At 33.8% G+C, this 19,076-nt stretch overlaps 1 protein-coding gene and 1 pseudogene across 4 annotated transcripts in view; one reads left to right on the forward strand and one right to left on the reverse strand.

Annotated features, from left to right (window-relative positions):
- ARIH1 (ariadne RBR E3 ubiquitin protein ligase 1) overlaps positions 1–19,076 on the reverse strand; it is a 125,455-nt gene that overhangs the window by 61,612 nt on the left and 44,767 nt on the right. For all 4 annotated transcript variants that reach the window (XM_077123868.1, XM_077123865.1, XM_077123866.1 and 1 more), the window contains one exon: positions 10,095–10,162. In XM_077123868.1, coding sequence (XP_076979983.1) covers positions 10,095–10,162 — 68 coding nt within the window. The remainder of the gene's footprint in view (positions 1–10,094; positions 10,163–19,076) is intronic.
- Positions 15,094–16,276, forward strand: LOC143652332 (COP9 signalosome complex subunit 4 pseudogene; annotated as a pseudogene).

Raw genomic sequence — 19,076 nt, forward strand, 5'->3', positions numbered from 1 at the left:
CAATGAAATAGGTTTTTATTATGTGTGGGAACTGTTAGCTTCTCATTTTTGCAGCACTGATATCTTTTATCAATATGGAAATTTCCCAGCCATTTTGTCTTCAAATATTGCCTTCGGCCCATTCTCTCTTCTACTGTCTATATATTTCCTAAACTCTTTTCTATATTCCCAACATCTTTTAGTTTATGCGCTTAATTCTAGATAAGGGTTTTTGTTTGTTTGTTTTTAAACCCCTCTTCAGCTTTGTCCAATATGGTGTTAAACTCATTCACTGAGCTTATATTATTTGCTTATGTTAATTACAAAGTTGCTTAACAGGAATACTGATTGGTTCTTTTTCTTATCTGTTTAAAGTTCCATACTTTACAGTTCCCTGGTGAAAGAAAGCATATCCATTTCAGTCTGGTTCTGACAATTCTAATTTCTACCTTGATATTGTTTCCTATCACTTCCTGCATTCAGTTTGCTATCACCATCCTAAATTCAGGCAGCACTTTCTTCTTATATGGATTATTAAAATAGATTCCCAACTGGTCTCCCTATCTTCATGCATTCCCCCAACCTCTCAATCATTCCATCTTGTTTCTAGATTTTTTTCCCTGTGAACTATTACCATATTTCTCCAAAAAACAACTTCAAGGTCTCCCCACTATATAGGAAAAAAGACCAAATTCATTGGCCTACAAATCAAGGTCCTCCATAATGTGCTTCCTATTAAACTTTCCAATCATTTTCCCCTCCATCCTTCATGTATTCCTTGATTTTAGCCACTATAAATCTGCTATTCAACATAGTCCATAAACCTTCTTGCCAGCTTTTTTGTTTTCTGAATGCGCAGTGCCTAGGTTCCCACATTCCTCACCCTTCCACCTCCAATTCAAATGCTATCTCATCAATACAACCTTTCTCACTTAAGTCAGAAATTACCTATTATGAATCCCCATAAAATTTCAACTCTATCTACCCTCTGGGTAAAAAAAGGTATGACACATTTTTGTGTGTATCTATCTCTGCATGCAAATCAACATACTAGATGTCTTACACATAGCTAATAGTCAAAAACATTCTTGAGGGCCTAGACCACATCTCCACAACAGAATGGGTCAAAGAAAAATCAATAAGAGACTTATCACTGCAAATAAGGGAAGGGCAAGGAGAGCAAACCAGCTAATGGGGGACTACAGAGAAATAATTTACAGTGAAGAACTTAGGGAAAAATCATAAAACAACAAACTGAAAAAGAAATGACTTGCAGGAAGAAGTTATTCACAAAACTACCCGCAAATAATAGTGAACATGAACCAGATGCTATCTGTACAACCTAGTAAGTTAGATACTCCTAATTAATCACTAGGCTAGCAAAACTGCGGTGCAAAAATTTAAACTCAAGCATTCAAACTCTACTGTACACATTCTTTTCTTTCTACAGAATAATTCCTATATGCCATTTTCTACTTATTAAATAAGTAGAAAATTTCCAGTTAATTATTCATGCAATTTGTTCTCAACACGTAACCAACCATATAAAAGCTCAAAGAGCTTTTTATATCTATGTAAGTTGAATCACTTTGAAAGCTGATGTCCTCTACATATTATTTATATAGTAAGAAAGTTGAACAGAAAAATAGAATGGAAAAAGCAGTTTTCTAGTTTGGGGCCAGTTTCTAACTTTACTTTTTATTGCCTTATCAGAAAACATGAATTTCCAGTTACATGTATAGATACAAAATTATTTTCCAGAGACAAAGTCCCTTTTAAATTATGTAAATGAGAAGCTAATTATATATTTTAAAACACAGGAAAGATGAAAAAGGAGTTTAAATCAATGCAAAGAGATTTTCAAAATTGTCTTACAAACAGGGAACACAGAAAACTGAATACTAATATGGCCAAATCATTCAAGGATTTAATCCTTTAGGTGAACTTTAAACCCAGATTTACCTGTAAGATTTTAGAGCAGTAAGAATTTAAAGCAAGTGTTTCTAGTTCTCAAATAAGAAAACAAAAGAGTATACATTTACATCTCCTTTTAAAATCTGTTATATATATATTTTATTTGTATGTTCTGTTCCAACAATGGCTAATCAGTAAGTAAAATTAATTTGTTTCACTTAGAACGCTACTTGAGGAAGAAACCCATTACCTAGGAGAAAGAGCCATAGACTTTGGAGCCATACAAACTCAAGTTTCAACTCCAACTCTACCACTTAGTAGCTGTATGAACCTGAGCACCTGCAAAGCAGCGACAGTAATATTTAAACTCATGAGAAGGATTGTCATGATGCTTAGAGAATAAATTCATAAAACTCCTAGCACAGTGCTAAGTACTGAATGAATGAAAGCTGACAATCATTTTACACATTATTAAAAATCTGCCACATAAAATAAATTTGATAGACACTGAATTTGGCACTACAACCATGTTATTTCTAGGTTGAGGGATTGGAGAGGGAAAGAGTAAAAGTTTCCTTTTTAATCAGTTCTGTATTTTTTAGAACTGTGTTTACAATGAACATATATCTGTAATTACAGATAAAAATAAAGTTCAGAAACAACAGGAATCTATTTGGTCACTCTATCATTCAAGACTTAAAAAGTATGAGATCATATATTTTAAAAGACAAAGTACCAAATAATAACTAGGCATGAACACTGTTTCCAATATTTTCAAAATAATATCTAAAAGAAAAGGAGTACTTCATTAAAATTTTTGTATAGCTGACGTACTTCCATATCCATTATTTCCATCCATAGTTATAGTAATTCCAAAGTCCAATAACTTGGCAAAATTTTTAACCAACTTGCTATTTCAATTTTAAACAACTTGCTATTTCAATTTTAAGTCTATTAAAATATATGTTTAGGGTACTATCTCTTTTTTTGAACTTTTCCATTTTATAGTTATATTAAAGCTAATAGTAACTGCTAACCCTTATACAGTACCTTCTATCATTAAGGAATGGTTTTAAGTGCTTTATATAAATTAAATAAATTCCTTTAATCCTCATCACCACCCGAAAAGACAAGTTCTATTAATATCCCCATTCTCAGAAGAGTTAACCAAGGTAGAAAACTGCCCCATGTTTATACAGCTAGTAAGTGAGAGAACAGGATTTTATGCTCTTAAATGCCCTGCCAAACCAAACCAAGATGGTACATTCCCACCTCTTTCCATACACCACTCCCCAAGAATATCTAAAGTGTTTTAAAGTGGAAAAAAAGAGAAAATATATATAGAAGAACTGTGATAAACGCCATCAGAAAAGCCAGGTTTCTAACACAATTTACTTTCAAATCCTAGAAGTTAATTGTGAAACATTATTATTATTAATGTGGCTAAGAGAAGGTCCATGCTATCAATAATCACATAAAAATGTTAACTCTAGGATCTATTCACTAAATGTGCATAATGCTTCAGAATTTGTGACAGGGAAAGACTGAAATCAGTCTTTAAGGTTCTTTAATTCTACTTGTCCATTAAAAGTAGTTATTTGTCAATTCACCGATATTTCTTCTCACTTCAAACATTCTGATTAACTCAACACTCAACATCATCTAAAACAAGTTTTTAAAACTTATCAATATAGACTTAATAAGAAAAAGAAATGCGGAACCACAGCAGGGAAGATACTAACCTGTTTCTGACTAAAGGAGCTCAATATTAAGTGTTGTGTCTTTAAATCTGCTAAACTGAAATCATGTCTGAATTTCAATAAAAATTCTATTACAAGGGGGTGCGAGGGTAGTTCAGTGGTAGAATTCTTGCCAGCCATGTGGGAGACCCAGGTTCGATTCTTAGCCCATTCACTTCCCAAACAAGCAAACAAACAAATGAAAAACCAAACAAAAATTCAGCAAATGGTGCTATGGGGAAAAAGAATGAAATGTGACCCCACCACACAGCATATCAAAATAAAATCTATTACAGAAAAGAAATTCCAGAAATGATTCAGTTTAATTAAAATATTTAATTGAGCACAGGGTAAATATTAGGAATACAAAGTAATTCTTTCTGCACAAAACTCAGAAGAAGTGGTGAAATAATTATTAAATCAAATTCTCATTAAAGTAGAGAGGAAGGAGTGATTACTCATCTTGAGAAATAAGAAAAATAATCTTTAAAGTAAGGACTAAGGTAGGTTTTGACTGACAATTAGGAAAAAGGACAACAACGAAGGCATGAATTAATAAGTACAACTCCAAAGGTGTTCCCTCTCCCTGAAGCTGTGTGGTTAACAGCCTACATGGATAGCCTCAGAAGTCCTGTATCAGGACACGTTTGCCAAGTGGAGATGGCACAAAAATGGTAAGAATTAGGAAGCCAACTTAAAAGATTTGAACTACTAAGTGTAACACGAGAACAGAAATAGATACATGATACAGAAAGGTAAGCAGAAGCTGAATTCGCAAGTTTTTTGTTTTTTGGTCATTAAAAGAAAGAAACAAAGGGATAACCTACTTCCCCAGTCTCTCCTGCTGGGCAGGATTCATACCCAGCAAGAGTAAGCTGATATCAAAAGCAAAGTACCCGAAGAAGGTTGAATGCTATCTTTCAGAAGCAGCAACAGCAGGGGTAAGTACCAGTCTTGGTGTCACATGCCCAATACTGATGATGTGAGCAGTGATGTCTATGCCCAATAGCCACAGTAAGGGCACTCCATTGGAATAGTTTGGGACTGTTATTTTTGCATTTTCTGACTACACAGTCTTTATAACTGATTCGCAATCTTTAATGTTTTTTACTTAACCTGTTAACGTTATATAAACCCTAACTGATATACCAGGAAAAGAGGATAAAGTTCAAGACATGACTAACGAAATAATGGAAATACCACTCCAGAAAAATTATGACAGGATTAAACTCCAGGCAGAAGGTTTGACCTTAAAGTAGAAGAAAGACAGCTGTTGCTGGGGTTCTGTTTCTCTGCTTTGCTCTGTTTTGCTTCAACTGGAGGAACATGGGAAGAAATCTGGTGAATAGGAAATTTTTTATTTGTGAAACAGAAGAGAAACTAATCTGCAGATGAAAAAGCAGAAGATCGGGTAAAAAAAAGATGGCAAATTGTTCAAAAATTGATTGTAATGATGAATGCACAGCTTTACAATGATATGTAAACTACTGATGGCACACTTTAGATGACTATATCTCAATTTTAAAAATCATTGAAGGAAAAAAAAGAAAGAAGATGGCAAAGATCTGGAAAGCCACTATGACAAATAAAGAAGTGAATAAAAAATTAAAATTGTCCCTTCTTCACTAGCACACTCCCAACCAAATTCATCTTTAAGAAGACTAAATCACATTCCTGTTTTTAAGGTCAGGACAAATTTCTCTAAATTTCAGACTAGAAATCTGGATGCAAGTAAGAAAAATAATTGGCAAGAATCTATTTACACATCTATTGCATCGCTGGATCAAGGGCTACCACCTCTAGGGCAGGGACTGTGCCTTATTGATAGATAAAGGGACTATTAATTTGCCTGGTAAACAGAATGACGACGGAGGATAGAGAGCTATAGGATAAAATTTAAAACACTTCATAGTTTCGACTCGGTTAAGTTTTGTTTACCTTTAACTAGGTCAAAATAAACAGAAATGATACTTGAATCTATTCCATGTTACTACTGCAAAAGCAGGCAGCTGGCTATCCTGTCTAAGTTTAGGAAATGAGATTTTGCTTGTTGTTTTACACTATTTAATAAACTTTATTGGCCATATTACCCTCCTTTTCCTGTAATTCCTGGGATTCTAAATTTACATGGGATCCTAAATAGTTACAAAGTTACCACATAAGTAATTTCACTTTAATACTTAACAATTGGGAGGAACACAGTATCAATGACTCTAAAGGAGTTATTTTTTATTTTCCAAAGGTACTGAGGAAGGAGGATGGGAGTAGTGCCTGGGCACCAGTAGTTTTTCTTTCTTTCTTTTTTTTTTTTGCATGGGCAGGCACAGGGAATCCAACACAGGTCTCCCACTGAGCACCTTCCTGGAAGTTTAAAAAAAAAAATTTTTTTTTTTAAGTTAGGTGATTCTAACGTGCAAACCACTTTACTTGTTGGGTTTCCTAGGTGGGTGATCTTACTGTGTATATATAATTTCTCTTTCTTTCACATCTTATTTAATTTTCCATATATTATTCTATTTAAGAGGACTCCCAATACATTTGAAAAGTGGTGTCACCCAATGTTACTGTTTGATTTAAATAAGCATGCTCGTAATGTTTCAAAAGTAAGTGTAATTTTGCTGTAGATTATTAGTTGATATCCTTTATTAAGCTGAAATCTTACCTTCTTAGTTCACTAAGAATTTTATTTTTTATTTTTAAATCATGGCTAAATGCAGACTTAAAAAAAAATACATTATCAGGACTTTTTCTGATTACCTTTTCTCTTCATTAACCTGTTACTGCTAATGTAGTAAATTATATAGCTGAGGCTTCTTTTCCTCCAAAGGTGACCCATTCTTGTATTCCTAAGAGAAATCTTATTTGGCTACTAATTCAATTTAATTTAGTATTATTTTATATATGAGTTCAACAGCTATATTCACAATAATGTTGGTTTTTCCATGCTGTCTTTGTCAAATTAACAGTTGAGATGCCCAACCTTTTTCATCCTGAAAAAATTTAAAATAGTGACTGGCAATTCCTTGAAGGGTTATTATGTACAACTTGCCCAGAACATCATCTAGTGCTGCTTTTGGGGGAAAGAAAGGGAACCTTTTACTACATTTGCTACATTTTCCCATGGTTATTGGTTTATTAAATTTTTCTACCTTAATTCTTAGGGGAGACAATTTAGATAGTTTCCATTTCTAAGCTTTCAAACGTACTGGTAGAAGTGCTGCACAAAATTGTCTAAAATTTTACAGTATTTTCCTTATCTATACTTAATGCCACTTATGCCCAATGTTGTTTATTTGTGCCTTCTTTTTCTTCCGATATTTGCCAAAAGTTTATCTTCTTTTGAAAAAATTCAAAGATCTAACTTTTCGTTTTATGTTTTTTAAAGTTTATTTAAGTAATGTCTGACTTTAGCTTATATACCTATTGTGCTTTCTTTAAAGTTATCTTTTTCTAACTTCTTGTCTCAAAGGCTTCATTCATTTTCTACTTTTCTCTTTTTCAAATAAGGGCACTTAAGACTACAAATTTCCCTGTACCTCTTTTCAAATACATTCCGTATTTGAATTTTCATTATTTAGTTCTAGTTATTTTAATAATTTCATTTTGGGTTTCTGAAAGTTATTTGGAAGTGTGAAAACGGAATCCCTGTCAATTTTCTAGAATTCATTATAGACTAGAGGGTAGCCAATTTGAAAAAAATATATACTCTGAAGTACCAATACATATTTTAAATCTCTTTCTTTATTACTGATAAACAATCTGGACGAGAACATTAGTTTAAGAATAGCTGAGAGATAAGAAAAAGTTTTGCTACCACAAAAAAGAACAGTTATGACAAAGAATCAACTCAAGGTGGTTCAATAGTAGAATAGATACAGAAAGAAAAGAAGTTATTGAATTAAAAGATAAAGCTGAAGACTTCATAGAACAGAGTAAAAAGACAAAGGTGATATTAACACAGAAAAAAACTATTAAGCATTTTGAGAAACATTAGAAAAAGGTAATATTGAAGAAATAACAGTGAAGAATTTCTCAAAACAAAGTCCCAAGACTTGGCCCAGCTGGATATGTTTTCAAAAACCCACACTGAGAAATATTACAATAAAGTTTCAGATTAAGGATATCTCATTAAAGAGAATTCCACTGAATATAAGAAGCAGATTAACAACACACTTATTAACAACACTGCATTCAAGAAGACCACAGACAAACAAAAAAACCAGCTTCCACATTTTAAGAAAAAAGAATTTTGCACCAGAATTCTATATTCAGGAAAACAATTAAGGTAAATGAAACAATGACTCTTTCAAAAACTAGAGACATAAAACACACCACCACCCATGAAACGTCACTTAAATGATGAAAGGATATATTCTGGGGGTGGTTGTGGTGGTGGTGGAGGTTAAATCTATTCACAGTTAAAACGCCTGTTATATCAAAAATTCAAATAACACCAACTTATCAAGGTGAGAGTGTAAGAAGAGCTGACAGAGAAGAAAATACGTTATAGCTTTGTCTTGTGTAGGGAATGGATATAAACACTGTAACCAAATAGTTATAATCTTTTTAAGTATGCATGTACAAAGAATAACCAATAGAAAACTAAAATTTTTAACTTTTAAATTAAGAAAAAGAAAAGAAGAAAATTTGATCATGCCAACCAGATAGCCAAACAGATATAAGGTAATTTTAAAAAAAGTGCATAAGCATAACTTATAATGGCAGTAGTTAAATCTAAACACATTAGCAATAATAAAATATATAAATGGGTTAATCTCACCTATTAAAAGATAACTTTATAAAATAGATTTCTCAAAACTCACCTACATTCTGCCTGCAAAAGAAACACCTAAAACAAAGTAATTTCAGGAAGACTGAACTATTAAAAACTGGAAAAGACATACCAATTGATTGTTTAAAAAAAAAAAAAGGTGTGACTGTAAATATCAAACAACACAGACTATAAAGTGAAAAATCATTAACCAAGACAAAAGGAGATAGTGCACATTGATTTCCAAAACACTTTATAATTAACTCATAAACTTTCAGGTACCAAATAGCGTACCTTTGGAATATATAAAACAGTTAACTGAAATTACAACAAAAAAGCAAAAATTTCACATACTCATAAAAATCTCCCAAAAGCCTTTTACTTCCTAATTCATACTTACTATACTCAGGTACAATATTTAATTGAAAAGTGATTTTGGAACTGTCAACAGTATTACAGGACAAAATTCAGAATCTCTTTGGAGAAATATATTAATAAGAGGCAAACTGTGACTGAGTATGTCTAGTTTACTAGCAGAGTATCAGATGTAAAGAATGAAAACTTTTTTGCTAGAGGAAGTGTAATAAAATAAAGTCTGAAAGTAAACATTACCAGAACTTAACACCATTTACTTCAAATAAGATGGCAGATTCACAAGGGAAAAGAAAAATCTAGTCAAGAAACATTTTATCCTTCATGAATCCTGGGAAAGCAGTAGCATGTGTTCAAGGACATGGGCTACGGAATCTAATAAATCTCCTTGTTTTTACAAAGCTTAGATAAATATTTAAGCTCTTCAGCCTTAATTTCCACAGTAGTTAAATGGGTTAATAGTAGTTTCTACCCCCAGAAAGCTATCAGGAGGATAAAATAAAATAGTCGCTGACACAGATTCATTCTTCAATCAAGTGTAGTTGTGGTGTAAAGTATACAAAATTGGGAAATGTTCTTGCTATCTCTTTTATAAAGTGCCCTCAATTTTAAAATCAGATGGGCAATATTTTCCATTTATTTCTCAATATTGGGCCCTCAGTTTCCAACAACTAGTTGTAATTTTACATTAAAATTAAATGGCTATCATATCTGAGTCATGCCACCAAAAAAAAAAATTTAAATGGCTAATGGAATAAGGCTGACGGAATAAAGTGTATATATATATAGGTTGTCCCCCTACCACCTTAACAAGTAACCCCAAACTTCCAATCTAAGGAACAGAAAAAGATTAAGAATGGTATTAATATTTCCATTCTGTAGTCCTAGTTATTTTTTCACTTTTAGAACTAGAAAGATTTTCAGAGAGAAAATACTCAAAATACTCAATGGATTATAATCCTGACCTGAAACCAGAAAATCAGCTGCGGCCAGAATGTCCTGAGCAACTTTCATTTATATGTCTAACAGAGATTCCAAGGGTAAAAGGCAAGAAATCTTTTTAAGTAATTGGAGAACAATTTTATGTGCTCTAAAAATCAAGTTCATTCTTTTTATTTTTAAACCTATTTTTAGTTCTTAATACTCATAGGATACATGTAGAAGAAACTGAAGCAGAGCCCTCACCCAAACTCTTAAAACAAGGGAAATACAAGAAATTAGATACTACTGCACACTGGTTTGTTCACAATAAGCTAAATTCAGGTCAAGAGGATTTATGTGTTACTTCTAAGTATAAAGCTGACAATATAGTTCCTTACCTTTCCATTAGCTTCTCTTTATCCCAATTGAAGTGGCTAAGGAGTATTCTTGTGATAGTTGCTGGATTCTAAAAAGGAGGGGGAAAAATCCATTTTAAGTTTAATAGCACTTCATTGACAATCAGTGAATGTCTAGATTAAATATGAATTTCCTTACTACATCCACCCAAATCTCCTTTCCTAAAATATTCCTTTATCTCTCTAAGGAAATATAAAATTTTAGTTAAGAGTTAAGTCCACTTAAAAGCCTACAACTTTCTCATGGGATTCTTATGCAGAACTCAAAATAGCCCTCCCAAAAAAATTAAATGCAAAAATAAATTACAATGTTAAAATCAAGCACTAATTAAGTTTCTGAATTAAGATTTCTATCACACTACTACATCAGCATGCTATTATTTAATCAAAAAAATTTCTAATATCTTATAGACTGAATAGTCCAAATGGAATCCAAACCATTTTTAAGTAAGTGAGTAATTTACAGATATTTAACAAAATGACAATATATCTGTACCAGGTAATAATTCATAGTGTGTAATCTTAGAGTACTATTTCATTTATAGTAGGAATGGCTAACACTATGAAATAAACCCAAAGTTTACTGCCCTAATATTCAATGCTGTCACAAATATCCTCATGAAACTACTAAACTTACTCTCTAAGCACAGAATTTTAACTTACAATAGGGCCTAAGAAATTAGCTTAGCTCAACTCATTCAAAGATACTGCAACTCATTAAAATGTCAAAAGTGGAAGTTATGCCTTGGGCTTCTGATTTTTCTTTTGGGTATCATTTTATTACATGATATAAAACTTCAAAAAACATTGTTGTACACTAAAAGCTACTTTTACTTTACCATAGGGAGACCACAATAACAGTCAACTATTTAAAAGGTAATCCTCTATATAAAGATTCATATCATGAAACAGATCTCTATCAGTTGTTCTCAACAATATCATGTTACAGAAAAATTCACATACCTCCAAAAAAAACAAAGATGCAGATAAAATAACACACACATACACATATACACACATTCCAGGCACACTAAGCTAATCTATCTAGATACTCCTAACTCCTTAGACCCTTATAGGTTTTTTAACACACCGCTCCAGTTAGACACCACTGGTTTACAAGAGTCACTATGTAACAAGAAACTTATTAAACTAACCCTAAATTATAATAGGTTTATTTGTACAGACCATATAAATATTGGCATATCCAGTTCTAGATAAGAAATGTGATTCAACAATTTATTAAAAAAAAATTTTTTTTTCAGAGATTGGTAACAGGTTTTCAATGAAGTATTTACAACAATGGGATTAGCCTACGAATGAAATCAAGGCTATTCATTTAGATCTAATGGCACACACATCTGTATTTAAGTCTGAAAAATAGGGTCATTTCAGAATTGTGAAACTATAACTTTGTAGAATCCAATACACCATATTCTCAGCCACTAGATATGGCATTTGGGGTGATGGTGGGGATGGGAAATGTTGCCTCAGCAATTGTTGAGTCAACTTGCAGAGAGAGAAAAAACAGGAAAGAGACAGATAATGCTCTCTCTGATGTGATGCTGTCAATGTCTTTTCTGAGTGTCTCAGTTTGAGTAGCAAGCATTGGTCCCAACCAGAGATTCCCAAAACTAATGTCGGCTCATCAAAACTCACTATAGAAAGCTTTTAAAACACAGATTCCTCATATTTTATTTTATAGGTTTGGGGCAGCACATCCTTAAATGTGTTCATCACCAAAGGGATTCAGATGATCAGACTGGTGGTTCCCAGAGATTGAAGAAAAGTGGCAACCTCTATTACCTGCTTTTTAAGACCATTAAAAAAATGGTGTACATGTATGTGCTTGCTTCATAATGTGCATACTATATTGGAGGTTACATGCTAAAAATTTTTCCAAATAAGAGGCTGGAGGGAATTGCCTGAAAATGTAGTGCTGTGTTCCAGTAGCCATGTTTCTTGATGATGACTGAACAATGATATAGCTTTCATTTCACAATGAGACTCTGTGAATGTGAAAACCTTATGTCTGATGCTCCTTTTAGCTACTATATCAATACAAGAGTAGAACATATGGAATAAAAATAAATAATAGGGGGAACAAATGTTAAAATAAATTCAGTTTGAAATAGTGGTAAATGAAAGCGAGGGGTAAGGGGTATGGTACGCATAGTTTTTTTCTCTATTATTATTTTATTTCTTTTTCTGTTGTCTTTTTATTTCTTTTTCTAAATCGATGCAAATGTACTAAGAAATGATGAATATGCAACTATGTGATGATATTAAGAATTACTGATTATATATGTAGAATGGAACGATTTCTAAATGTTTTGTTTGTTAATTTTTTTTAATTAATAAAAAAAGTTAAAAAAAAATTTTTTTCCAAATAGAATAACTAAAAATTTTGTCCCAGCATTCCAAGTACTGGGGTGCAGTTATTCCACAATATTAACCAAATAAATTTATTTTGGTCACTCAGTGCTGCAGCTGACATAAATTATTTATGTGCACTGCATATGCATGAAGGTGATGGGGAATAACATTTATTATGCATTTTCTCTATACTACATCCTATATATTTTTCACATCTCATTTAATTCTTCAAAACACTTTGCAAAGTAAATATATTTAATGAGAAAATATAACTAGGCTCCAACTTCTGTAACAGAAGTTGCCCAATATCATGCAATTGAGTAAGAAGACTAGTTGGGAATTCTAATCTAGGACAATCTGGATCTAACATTCCTTCCATTATTCCATATTAGTAGAACTTGGAGTCTGAAGGAATATTAAAAATCCCATTTAACTACAAATTCCATGTTTAAATACCCTTTATTCCACCAAAGAGTAATTCAATTCAGGGCAGGCTGGTGAGGAAGAAGCAGAATACAAAGACGTACAAGAGAGCTGTTTAAGGTACTGCAAATATTCTATCTTAAAAGTGATACTGGTTACATGAGGATATACATTTGTCCAAACTCCAATATGTATATCATATGAAAGTTTCACATCAGTGCTGATTTATTTAAAAACAAGACCACCTGCCTTATGATACCAGCCAAGGTGAACTAAGTTCACTACAATGTCTCTCTCTCTCTCCCGATGACTGCAATGAAAAATTCTACATAAAATACAAAACATAACTAACCAATGATTCTGAAAATCCCTAACAGCAGACAGACTGGAGAGGTAAGTGATGAACAACTATCAGGGTGGTACTGAGTATCTGTCTTGTTCTTTTCTCCTTTATTTTCTGGCTTTAGACTAAGAGTAGGCCAAATAGGGAGACCATAGTATACATGATCAGCAAAAACTAAGAGAAGTACATTCTTCAGAACAGAGGACTAGGGTAAAAAAAAAGCCTGTAAACCTAAGAGTAGGGGAAGAACACTCCTTTTTGTTTTCTTCTGTCTCTCCTTCTCCTACTCCGAGAGTAGCTGTAGTCATTAGATTCAGTACTCAGAGTAGCAAGAAAAAACACAATGCTCTGAGATAAAGACACCAGGAAAAGGGCACTTGTTATGAGAAGAGTTTGGGGAGAGTCAACATTATTTTTAAATTCTTATTCTTTCCTCTTGCCATTTCATCCCAAGGCATGACAATCAGGAAACTAAAACTGAGAGACGCCCATGATTCTGAACAGAGGAATGAAGAAAAGGGTCCCTGGGAGCCAGAGACTTCAAGGGAAATGACTGAGAGGACAAAGATGCAGAGGTATCTAATTCTGTGTATAAACCAACAAAAGTCCTGTGTTCAACCACAGGCTTTGCAAGTGTAGAACATACCCAAAGAAATATGACAAAGGCTTTAAGAACAAAAGTATGATATAAATCCCTATCCAACCTGGGTGGCTATGCGAGAGGCAAGACCAAACAATATAGCAAAGGCTTTGAAAACTAAACAGACCAGAAATGGTGCTCCTATGAGAGAAGAAAGAATGTGCAGTCATAATAGAACCAGTTTAATTTGTCTACTAAAACAAACAGAAAAGCCTCAACATTCTCTAAAGGATTTAAATAGTACCCAGAGTGTCACAACATGCTATTCAATGTATTGTGTAAAACCTAAAATTGCTAGATAGACATACCAAGAACAATAACATAAAAATCTTACCAATCTCAAAAGAGAAGACCACACATATGCTAACACCTAGAGACCCAAATATTATAATTATTAGATGACTTTTAAAGCAGTTATTAAAACCATTCTCCATTACAGGTAAGGGTGAAACTCTTGAAATGACAGAAATATGAACTATAAAAAGGAACCAAATGGGAATTTTAGAACTAAAAAAAAACACAAACTTCAATGGAAGGCGAAAAAAACAAATGGAGACGACAGAAGTCAGTGAATTTGAAGACATAAGTAGAAATTATCCTATCTTAACAATATACAATAGAGGGAAAAAGATTTTTTAAAAAACAAACAGCTTCAGGGACTAGTGGGATATCAAAGGTTCTCAACCTAGAATTATATATTCCATGAAAAGATGGCTCAGAAATGAAGGTGAAATAAAAACATTCTCAGATAAAGGAAAACTAAAAGAAATCATTGTCAGCAGACCTGCTCTAAGAGAAATGCTCAAGAAAATTCTTTAGACAGAAAGAAAATGGTACCAGATAGAAATCTGACATGCTATCCGAAAAATGAAGGAAAGCAACAGAAATGGCAGATATTTGAGTAAATATTACAGACTATATTTTTCCTCCTAAGTTCCTGAAAACATATAAAACTACTGAAACCAAAAATTATAATACGGCATGACAACGGGTGGGAAGGGGGAGACAATGTACACAGATATAACATGTATAACAACTATAATACAAAGGGGCCTGGAGAAAAAAGTAATCAATATGGCAGTAAGGATTCTATGTTTTACTTAGAATGATAAAATATTAACTCTAAGTAAAAAGTGAAGAGCTAGGTATTTTATATTACAACCTTTAAAGTAACCATTAAAAAAATAAGACAGGGAAGAAAGATGGCGGCAGTCATGTGACAGGATTTGCCCACCTCATGAATTTGAGGGGCTAGCACAAAGATCTGGTGGACAAATATCATCAGACCCTGAAAAAAAAAACATTCAATTATCTGGGGCAGAATAAGTTGAAGCTTTGAAAGCCTTCACGGAAGCAATGGTAAATAAGAACGTCAGCCTCGTGATCTCTCAACAGTTGCTGATGGATTTCTGCACAACTTGCTGGACAGTACAGCCAAAGAAATCTATCATTTCACCTTGGAAAAAATTCAGCCTAGAGTCATCTGATTTGAGGAGCAGGTTGCTTCAATAAGACAGCATCTCGCATCTATATAACAGAAAGAAGAGAACTGGAAAGCCCAAGTGTTGGTGGGCATTTTTTCGGAAACAGGGCAAAAACAGTACAATGTAGATTATAAACTAGAGACTTACCTGAAGATTGCTAGACTATATCTGGAGGATGATGATCCAGTCCAGGCAGAGGCTTATGTAAATTGAGCATCATTGCTTCAGAATGAGTCAACCAATGAACAGTTACAGATACATTATCAGGTGTGCTACGCTCATGTTCTTGATTATAGAAGAAAATTCAATGAAGCTGTACAAAGGTACAAAGATTTCTCTTCCAAGACAATAGTCCATGAAAGTGAGACTAGAGCCATGCTTTTTGCACTGTACCATCTTAGCATCAGCAGGACAACAACATTTGCAGATGATAGCTACCCTTTTTTAGCATGAAAGGTGTCAGTAACTTGCTGCTTATGGGATCCTAAAGAAAATATACTTAGATAGAATCATCAGAGGAAATTTGCTGCTATGCTGTTGCCCCATCAAAAAGCAACTACAGCTGATGGTTCCAGCATCTTGGACAGAGCTGTTATTGAACACAATTTGCATCTGCAAGCAAATTATATAGTAATATTACTCTTGAAGAACTTGGAGCTCTTTCAGAGATCTCTGCAGCTAAGACAAAAAAGACAGCATCTCAAATGATAATAGAGGACATATGAATGGATTTATTGATCAGGTTGATGGAAGAGTACAGTTTGAAATAGAAGAACCCTGCCAAGATGGAATAAACAGACCCAATCACTTTGTTTCCGAGTGAATAACCTTTTGGAAAAAAATCAGTCAGACAGCACCAGAATGGACAGCACAAGCCATGGAAGCCCAAATGGCTCAGTGAATCCTCCCAAACTTCTATGCACCCTACATCTTCTTCCATGTTGTACAGATTAATTTCACTATGTCTCCAAAGCATTTGCATCATGATATTACATTTTTCAACCCTTTTATCCTGGATTCCACTGAAAGAAGACATTATTAGATCTGGAAATACAAGCATTTAAAAATATATAATTCCCATATATACAGGGTCTCTGTGTATCAAGCTAACACAGATGTTTTGGGAGCTTTGTCTTTAAAAGTTTGGGATTTGTGATAACTTTGTAGTCATGTAAAAGTTAAGTGCTTTGTGCCTTTGCAAATGTGACTTATTCTAATACATGGTGAAAAGGGCCAAAAAAAAGAGAGAGCTATAGCCAAAAGAGCCAATAGATAAAATGAAGTATTTTAAAAAACCAGATAATCTAAAAAGAGGGCAGAAAAGGGTACAGACAAAAGGAAGATAATAAGATGGGAAACAAATCTAATCACATCAATAATTACACTAAACCATTTAAAGACAGACTGACATGACAGCACAGGGGGAGAAATGATATGCTGTCCATAAATATCCACTTTTCAATGTAATGCAATACACATATTTAAAGTAAATATTTTTACTATATATATTTATATATATATATTATATATATATTATGCAAACACTAATCAAGACAAAGCTATATAAGGGGGGTGTGAGGGTAGTTTAGTGATAGAATTCTCACCTGCCACGTGGGAGACCCAGGTTCGATTCCCGACCCATGCACTTCCCCAAAAGCAAGCAATCAAACAAACAAAAACCCAAACAAGCAAAAATTCAACAAATGGTGCTGCAATAACAGAATACTCACATGGAAAAAAAATGAAATGTGACTCTGCCATTCAGCACACAAACAAACAAACAAATAAATAAATAAAAAAGAAAGCAAGCTATATAATCACTACATTGCTACCAACAAAAGTAAGCTTCAAATAAAGAAAATTACCAGGAACAAAAAAAGACATCACATAATGGTAAAAGTGTCCTAAATACATGCCCCTACTGATAAGCTTCAAAATAAACAAACGGACAGAAATGAAAAAAAGACAAATCCACAATTATACTTGGAGACATTTCTCTCAGTAAGCCATTAAACACTAGGTAGAATATTTGGAAATTAAACAATCTTCTACTAAATTATAACCCATGGATCAAAGAAAAAGTCTCAAGAAAAATTAGAAAATCCTTGAACTGTGCAAAAATAAAAATACAACATATCAAAATTTATCTGATGCACTTAACAGTACTTAGAGGGAAATTTATAAGTACTAAAAGTTTATATGAGAAAGTCTCATAAGCTAGAAAAAGAGCAAACAAAACCCAAAGCAAGCAAAAAAAAAAAAAAAAGGAAACAGTAAAAAGCAGTTATCAATGAAAACCAAGGGAAGCCAAGGGCTGGTAATAAAGATCAATAAGACTGATAAAATTCTAGCAAAGTCTGACCAGATTAAAAAGGAGACACACAAATTACCAAGATCATTAATATGATAAGAGAATACTACAAGCAACTCTGTGCATAAATACACCAACTCAAGATGAAGTGGACTAATTTCTTGGGAGACAAACTACTGAAGTTCACTCAAGAAGTATAACAGTCAACTGCAAGACCATATAAATAAGATGTAGAAAAAACATGTGACAAAATTCAGCATCCAATCCTTCCCGGTGCCTGCCCACGCAAAAAAACACAAATATACAATCCTGATAAAATCCCTCAACACAATAGAAACAAAAGGAAACTTCCTCAACTTGGTAAGGCAACCTGCAAATAATTAACACTAGCATCATACTTAATGATGAAAGAATGAATACTTTTCCCCTAAGATCTGTAACAGGGCTAGGATATTCATTTCCACTTTATCTACTCAACATCCTACCTAAAAAGTCTTAGGAAAATGCAATGAAGCAAGAAAAAGAAAAAAAAAGGCATACAAATTGGAAAGAAAATATAAAACAGTCTCCATTCAGATAATAAGATTATCTGCATGCAAGATACCTTGTAATGTACAAAACGTTTCTAGAACCAATGAATAAGTTTAACAAGGTCTCATAACGCAAGGGCAATATACATATTTAAAAATATATATATATAGATTTCCAGGCCAAGATGGCAGCTTAGCAACATGCGTATTTTAGTTCATCCTTCAGAACAACTACTAAACAACCAGAAACAGTACAGAACAGCTCTTGTGGCCATGTCAGTGACCGGACACACAGTATACTACAGTCTGGACCAGGTGGACCAGCTGTGAGCCCCCCCAGAACTATGAGTTTCCCAAGCCACGGTGGCCGGTGCTCCACCCCCACAGGCTGCTTCCCAGAGGAGAAAGGAAAGAGACTTTACCAGCAGCAGGGGCTGAGCCCAACCAAAAGCCGAATGTGGAATTAATTAACAAATCCGGACAACTAAAAATAGGCTCCAGCTCAGGTGAACCTGGTCAAAGCGGAGGTCACTCACTGGGTTAACAGACAAAGAAATAAAGAAAACAGAGGTTTTTGTGGCTATGTTTCTACAAAGCTTGACTGCCCTTGGATACAGAGGGAGGGCTTCTCAGGCTGCAACTGCCCTAGGCATTGGCAGAAACAAGCTCCTTTGAGGGCTTGTATGGAGCCTGTGCCTTCCCCAGGGGAGGGGTGAAGCCCAACTCAGGAGGAATCCCTCCCTCAAGGAATTCAGACACCAGGGCTTGGCAATTTGAAGCCATTAAAACCAGCCTACAACCTTTTCTGTTAAAACCAAGTCCACAGCAGGGAGAGTCAGCCAAAGTTAAAGGTACCACAT

Source organism: Tamandua tetradactyla, chromosome 12 (assembly GCF_023851605.1).
Source record: "Tamandua tetradactyla isolate mTamTet1 chromosome 12, mTamTet1.pri, whole genome shotgun sequence".
Classification (NCBI taxonomy): domain Eukaryota; kingdom Metazoa; phylum Chordata; class Mammalia; order Pilosa; family Myrmecophagidae; genus Tamandua; species Tamandua tetradactyla.